This window comes from Myotis yumanensis, unplaced genomic scaffold (assembly GCF_028538775.1).
Source record: "Myotis yumanensis isolate MYYU_CA2020_CCGP unplaced genomic scaffold, mMyoYum1.0.hap1 SCAF_1, whole genome shotgun sequence".
Classification (NCBI taxonomy): Eukaryota; Metazoa; Chordata; class Mammalia; order Chiroptera; family Vespertilionidae; genus Myotis; species Myotis yumanensis.
In genome coordinates this window covers 114,393,150-114,400,914 of record NW_027223752.1, presented here as the reverse complement: position 1 = coordinate 114,400,914, position 7,765 = coordinate 114,393,150, and the positions used below count along the sequence as shown (strand labels likewise).

The window sequence follows — 7,765 nt, the reverse complement described above, 5'->3', positions numbered from 1 at the left end:
TTGTAGGACTTCTATTCAGTCAGTTTTCACACAGTTCTGAATTATGGTTGTTCTGTATTTTAGTTGTAATTTTGACGTGGGAGGTGGCGAGTACAGGGGTTTACCTACACTGCCATCTTGGTTCTCTCTCTCTCTATCTCTTTTTAATAATAGAGGAAGGGAATGGGAGAGAGAGATAGAAACATCAATAATGAGAGAGTATCACCAATCAGCTGCCTTCTGCACGCCCCCTATCGGGGATTGAGCCTGCAACCTGGGCATGTGCCCTGACCCAGAATCAACTGTGACCTCCTGGATCATAGGTTGATGCTCAACCACTGAGCCATGCCACCTGGCTCTCAATAGTTCTTTAATAGTTGAGTTTCACTTCAGAATAATGTTTAAACTGTGGCTGAATGTGAAGGGAATGAGAGGGGGATTTAATTTTGTGTTTCTGTTATCAGTACATCACTATATATATATATATCTCCTTAGGGAATAGTCAGTCTGGGTTAATTATCAAAATCACATGAGGATCTTATTAAAGTGCCTATTTCCAGGTATGTCTTGGTAAATTCTGATCCTGTTGGTTTGGAGTTCAGTCCAGGCAATCTGTATTTTTATTCTGTTTCAATATTTTTTTATTGATTACAGAGAGAGGAAGGGAGACGGAGAAGGAGAGAGAGATAGAAACATCGATGAGAGAGAAACATCAATTGGCTGCCTCCCATATGCAGCTGGATGGAGAATGGAGGCCGCAGCCTGGGCATGTGCCCTGATCCAGAATTGAACCAGCAACCTCCTGGTGCATGGAATGACGCTCAACCAACTGAGCCACACCAGCCTGGCCAGTCTATTTTTTTATTTTTATTTTTTATTTTTTGTTAATTTTCACCTGAGGATATTTTTCCATTGATTGTTAGAGAGAGTGGAAGGGAGGAGAAGAGACACACAGAAATATGGATGTGAGAGACACATGGATTGGTTGCCTCCCACACGTGCCCTGACCAGGGATTGAGCCTGCAACTGAGGTACATGCCCTTGACTGGAATTGAACCCAGGATGGGCTGACACTCTATCCACTAAGCCAAACAGCTATGGCAAATCTATATTTTTAATAAGTGTCCTAGGGACACTATCCCTCCTGAGAGCACCCCCGAGCCATTTCCTTCTCCCACAGGCACACATCTCCTAAACTCTAAAGGTCCCCAGGAGACATGGGCAGGGGAGTAATGGGCAGCAGCAATTCATTTTGGGCTAACCTCCTGAACCTGTCTCCAAGGCTCCCTTTTCTCTGACTTTTCAGTGAGCCAAAGCAGCCAGCCTAGGGTCTCTCCTATTGCTTCTTCTATCCTAAGCCCTTCCTTATTTCACTGTCCCCAGCTTTAATAAATGTACTTTCAAAGTTAAAAAATATGTGTCCTAAGTAATTCTGCACATGAACCAAGGTTGGTAAGTCTGGTATTATATCCCTTATCCCAGAGCAATCTAGCACATTTGCAGATAAGAAAGCTAAGGCTCAGAGAATTATTTTGCCCAAAATCACCATCAGCCTTTCTTTCTCCAATGCCTATGATATGTTCAATATGATACCAGGTATTACATTTGCTTGCAGAGTAGAGAGTCTCCCTCCAATCAGGAATAGAAACTCTGATAAGAAGGACTTTGGCAAACACCCCACATTCCTTTCCCCAATTTCCACTGAAGGTGGTGAGAATACCTGTTGTATTTGTTTTTTAAGGCAGCTGTAACAAAGTGACTTAAAACAACAGAAATGTACTCTCCCATAGTTCTGGAAGCTAGAACTCCAAGGTCAAGATGTCAGGGATACCATACTCTCTCTGAATGCTCTAGGGAAGACTCTGTTCCATGTCTTTTCCTGTTGTTTCCTGGCAACTTTTGGCATTCCTTGGTTTGCAGCTACATAATTTCAATCTCTGCCTCCATCTTCACATGCTGTTTTTCCCTCTGTGTCTATCCCTGTCTTTTCTCCTCTTCTTTTTTTTTTTTTTTAAAAATATATTTTATTGATTTTTTACAGAGAGGAAGGGAGAGAGATAGAGAGTTAGAAACATCGATGAGAGAGACATCGATCAGCTGCCTCCTGCACATCCCCCACCGGGGATGTGCCCGCAACCCAGGTACATGCCCTTGACCGGAATCGAACCTGGGACTTTTCAGTCCGCAGGCCGACGCTCTATCCACTGAGCAAAACCGGTTTCGGCTTTTCTCCTCTTCTTATAAGGACACTAGTCATATTGGATTTAAAGACCCATCCTACTTCAGTATGACTTCATGTGACATATGAATTACATATGTAAAGACCCTATTTCCAAATAAGGTAGCATTCACAGGTTAGGGCTTTGACATATCTTTTGGGGAACACAATTCAATCCATAATATCTGTGATAATTAGGAGGTATCAGAAATCCCACTAGAATATTCAAGTTGTGTATACAAACCCAATCATCAAAGATCAGTGAGGACCCAAGGGCCCAGATGGGAAAAGAATGGTGAGGATAGGAAAGCTTTGGCCACCGTTTATGGGACTGGACAGTTAAGGACTTGGATATGGCATCAGAACAGTTCATAAATATGGCTTAGCCAGTCTATTCATTCAGTCACCAGCTCTCTGTGGGCTTCCTATGTGCCAGGAGTTGGGTAGGGAGTAAGGCAGGCAGAATTTATTTAATCATAGGCTTCTGGTTCAGTGGGGTGACTGACAACCAGAGGATCACACTAATGAGGGAATAATTACAAACTAAGATTTGTGCTCTGAGAAGAAACCTGTTGTCACCAAGAAGACCCTCCTGTGGACTTCCTTCCTTCCTTCCTTCCTTCCTTCCTTCCTTCCTTCCTTCCTTCCTTCCTTCCTTCCTCCCCTCCTTCCCTCCCTTTCTCCCTGTCTCTGGGAGACTTGGAGGTGATTCAACATCTCAGTGAAATTGAGAGGACTAGAACATCCTAGTGGCCAATGTGGACATAGCAATGACCCAAACTTCCCAACTAATGGGGTTGGGGCTGGGAGGTGGAGGGAAGGGGTGGAGTAGGTGTGGGGTTGGGGGAGGGAGTGTGTCTGACTCAGGACTTCTCCCTACTGAAATGGACGACAGCTCCTAAAACTTTTAACCAATTTGAAACTGTGGACCCCACCCCTCACTCCCCATGAGATCCCTGTTGTTTAGCCTTTACATAGTATGTCTCCTGCTATGCCAGGAAGGCAGGCCAAGTCCTGACCAGACTAGGGTTAATGCCATAAAAAGCCCTCCTTTGTCCTGGCTGTAATGGCATTGAAATACTACCAAATCTGTCCCCATCTCTGCCCCTGCTACCACTATCCCATCTCTTACCTCCCTGTAGCCTCTGGGATCCAGGCAGGACCCTTCCAACCCACTTCCCACCTACACAGGTGTTGAAGGGATCCTTCTCAAACACCAAACAGATAAGGGCACTCCTTGGCTTCTGTTGGCTCCCCACTACCTTGTGGCTTGGCTCCTACCTAGTATTCCAGTCCCATCTGCCTCTTAATATGTATCCTTCAGATGCTTATATCCTTCAGAGACTTGAGGCTGCCTCAATACCAGACACAGCACCACCTCTCTGTGCTTTGCCTGGAATTCCCTGCCCAGACCTTCTGGTCCGTGGGGAACCAGTTCCACCAGCACCTATGTATGAGTTAAGTGTTCCTTCTCAGAGCTCCTGCCTTCTCCCACTACCATGGCCTGTGCTAACTTCCTTTTCTTTCTCTCCACTAGATTGGGACCTCCTTGAAGCAGAAACAGTGTCTGATTACTCTGTGATTCTTACCCCCAGTCCCACCCCATGCCTAGATTGAGACCTGGCACAACAATGAAGTCTCTCAAGGCCTAGCCTTGGATTACATACATTTATGTTCAGAAATGGATTCTGATTGTATGACCTGACAGTTTTGTGGGTGTGAGCCTTCACTGCCACCCCTAGCCTACAGGTGCCCCAAGGCAGGCCCAGGAAGCTCCTTGTTAGAGGCCACTATTGGAAAGATGGGGTCACAAGGGGGCTTCCCACTCCCTCGCATTCTGCTACTAGTTAGCTCCCAAATTGGGCCGTCTCTGAGGTGCTCCCCTCGCAGCTTTCCCCCTTATTTCTGCACTGCTCAGAGTCCCACCTCAGTCTTGGGGGAGGTGTACCTGGATATCTGCCATCTTCCTTTGGAGCCTGCTCCTGGTTCAGTGAGGCCAGAGGGTCAGTAATGGGCAAGAATGGGGTGTTCATCAGTGCTAGGTTCCACTGGCACCCATAAGCACCTATCAAAAGCCCAGGAAACAAACCTTCTGGGGGCGAGGAAGAAAAAGCCAGTTTCATAACATGCTTTCCAGCATGGGAGCAAGTTAACGCTCTGAAAGTGGAGCAACAACATGCTCCTCTCCTCTGCACACCTCAAGAGGAATTTCCAAGCTGGAAGGGGACTTACCTGATCTAACATCAAAAGAGACAGCCTCTGCAGCAACCCCCCCACCCCACCCCCAAGCTTCTGCTTGATGAGTCCTTGGGACTGGCAATCAGGACTTCAGACACTAGTGGTCTTGGACAGTTGGCCCTTTTCCAGAACCAAGACCAGCCTCCCTTAAGCTTCTACTTCTCCCAAGTTTTATCATTTAATTTAGATGAAGGCTCCTTGGTTGTTAGGGTAATTTACATTCTTTCCACCCTTTTTTGGGCCACCCCCTAAGAGGGTCAACAATCATACCAAAGCCCCTTGGCTCTCTGCAGGGACTCAACAAGAATACATTGGGGAAGGCAAGCAGAGATATTGGGAGGGGGGAACGACCACCTCTTGTCACCAGCAGAAGGATTTATTTCAGGGTCCTGCCAGCAAAGTGACTTACATTCCTCCCTACCTCCTCCTTTCCAGGGTGCTAGGGAGTTGCATGGGGTAAGGCGTGCTTCTGAGATCTTAGGCTATATGCCCCCACCCCCATTTGCTGGAGTTCTTCCAGCACCCCCCTCTCTTCCCCTAGTGGACTTGAAGTTGGGCAGAGAGGCTTTGAAACCGTTATCTCTCAGCAGACAGTTGTGCAGGGCTCAAGGCAGCAGCTTATCAGGGAGCTTGCAGTGATTCACAGTCCAAGTCCCAGCTTCTCTGCTGAATAGTAATTCCCAGCAGTGGATTTGTGCTCAGTCTCTCTCCGCCCCCTCTCCCAAGGGTGTGCTGTCCTTTCTCAGAGAGAGAGCAGTGAAGAGGGCCTTGTGCCAGCCTTCTGGGTAAAGCTGTCTATTTGCAGGAGGCTGCAGGTTTAGGAACCCCAAGCAAGATCTTGGCAGTGACCCCCTCAGGAAAGTTCATGGATTCTTTCCTTCCCCTCCCAGAAAAGCAATGTACTGCTCCTCTTTACTTAGTAGTTATGAACAGTGGAGACAGGCCTCCTTCTAGCCACAAGCCCCAGAGGTCAGAGGCAGCCAGGGAGGTCTGGAGAGAGGGAGAAGCCAGGGACTGGGCAATGTGCCTCTTGCACCATTTTGAAGCTGTCCAGTCTCTGTGCCTGACCCTGAAGACTACAAAGGTTAAGGATCCCAGGCTGGAGGGGACTGAAACACAAGAGGGCAGGTCAGAGCTGTCTTTTGCATAGGCAAGTAGGGAAAAATATGGGACAGAGCCATATTTATGTTTGTTTTATTGAAAGCAACACTCCAGCTGCGGGGCTCAAGGGAGGAGGCATAAGAATTTTGTTCTGGTTCTTGCCTCTGAGCCAGCTTGGGGCAGGGAGAATGTTAAAAGAGCTAGAGCTTGTTGCCCCGCCCTTGCCACCAGGATCTCAGGACACTCCTTAACAGCAGGGAAGGAAAACTAGAAAGGTAAACTGTCCTGGGGTGAGCAGGAGAACGAGGCTCCCCTGCCCCAAGCAGTCTGTTTCTCACTCCTCGCCCTCGGCTGCCAATGGATGAGGGTGATTCCAAGAGCTCTCCTTGGCTTCCACACTTTCCTCCTCCCCCCCTTCCCCCCGATGAATGCTGGATGTCTTTAATACTTGTGGGTCCCGGGCAAGGCTCAAGAGTCTCACTGCCCACCATTCCCTCCCTGAAGAAGGTCTTAGTATGGCTCAGCAAAGCTGAAGGTGGAATTCTGCATCTTCAGGCAACATAAGTGAAGGAGAACTGCCCCACGAAGCTGCCCTAGGGTCCTTCTCTTGTGGCTGTGGAGTTCATATGGCAGTCTGAGGAGCTGAGACCAGGCTGTGAGCTCCAGAAGACCGAAGCATGAACGGCTGAAGGTGCGTTTCAAGGTTGAGGCGCTGGGTATAAAATCCAGCTCATCGAGGTGGCCCAGAGCCCAGAGTTCTCAGGCCGTCCAGTCCTCTTCCGCAGCACCTGGTTCAGGTTGTGGCCTCTTCGCGGAGCCTTCTCCAGCAGCGGGTTCCCCTAGGCTCCTCTTGGACGTCGCCCTGGTTGACTGGGACAAGGGGCCAGAATGGGGGTTCGGGGGGTTGGTAGCCGGGTTGGTGCGGATCCAGTGCATCCTTGGAAAGTAGGATGGCGAGGCTGGGCATGTTCTTAAGAACACTGAGACTGGTGCCCGGTTCGCTAGGCCCAGGAGTGGGCCCTGGCGGGGGGCTCTGCCACACCTCGCGCACGCTCCGGTAGCGCAGCCGCGTGACCTGGTGCAGGCCAGCCAGGCGGCGCTTGAGGATCTCGGCACACGTGACGGTCTTGGTGGTGGCCCTACCGCAGCCGCTGAAGACGATGGCGCGCGTGGCTGGCTGCGCCATGCTGGAGATGGCGAAGGCTAGTAGATTCCGGATCTTGCTGCCCTCCTTGACCCGCACGTGAACGGCGCCCGGCGCCAGGTCGGCGAAGGGGTCAGGGCTCAGGCCGCCCCACTCAGTCCCGACTCCCCCCGGCGCCTCTTCGGAGCGCACCTTAAGGTAGTTCTCCATGAGCGGTGCTTGCCGGGACCGCGGGGACGTGGGCTTTGCCATGGGGCCACTTCAGCCCCGGGGCTGCATGGCTGTCGATCGCACCCCGCGAGGACCCGCAGGCGTAACCGTGAGGGAACGGCGCGGAAGCTGGTTGGCCGGTAGGGACCGCGAGATCGTCGTTTCCCACTTGTCTCCGGAGGTTACTATTCTATTCCGAGCTCAGGGCGCCCCGAGCTCCGCTTCTTCGGGGGAGGCCCCGCCTGGGGGCCCCGCCCCTACCGCCAGGTCCCACCCCTAACTCGGCCCGCCGGCCCCGCCCCAGCCTCACCCACTTCTCAGATCCAATCCGCGGGATCCTCGGCTGTTGGAGTGGGGACGGCGCGCACAGTGGCTCGTTATGGCAGCGCCACGGGATAAGGCGAAGTTCCCCTATAATCGCTATCAGACCTTCCCGAGCCAATCCTTATAGAGGGGTTAACTAAATAAAAACTGCGTTTGCGGTGCAAATGCTGCTTCAAGCCCGGTTCCCTGGCCCTTCCACCTTCCGACTGAACCCTTCCCTTTCTTCCCTCCCAAGGAGAGATTTACAGACCCTCCTCACTCCCCCCAGCTTCGTCCCTTCAGCTCCCGAGCCAATATGCTCGCCTCAAGGACATCCGTGCACAGTCAGCAAGTGCGGGAGGCGCTGGCTTCGGCCCCACTCCGCGCCTGCCCTCCTCTGACTACCTCGCGTCGTGGTCCTCCAGGACAGCCGGAGACTGAGGTCTTAGCCTCGCCGTGCCTGGCCGGGCTGGAGGTCATCGGACCCTCGGACTTCCCTGAGGAGGGGGGAGTGAGACTCTGGGCCAGGCTTCTCCCTGATATGAATGCGAGGAGAACCAGGAGATCCCTTC

At 51.2% G+C, this 7,765-nt stretch overlaps 1 protein-coding gene across 1 annotated transcript; it reads right to left on the bottom strand.

Moving 5' to 3' along the window:
- Nucleotides 1-5,704: 5,704 nt before the first annotated feature.
- On the bottom strand, nt 5,705-6,905 carry RPP25 (ribonuclease P and MRP subunit p25). Its single transcript, XM_070407506.1, is given in 2 exon segments — nt 5,705-6,439; nt 6,441-6,905. Coding segments are annotated over 2 exon segments (594 nt in total). The 5' UTR covers nt 6,891-6,905; the 3' UTR covers nt 5,705-6,295.
- Between the last annotated feature and the right edge of the window lie 860 nt (nt 6,906-7,765).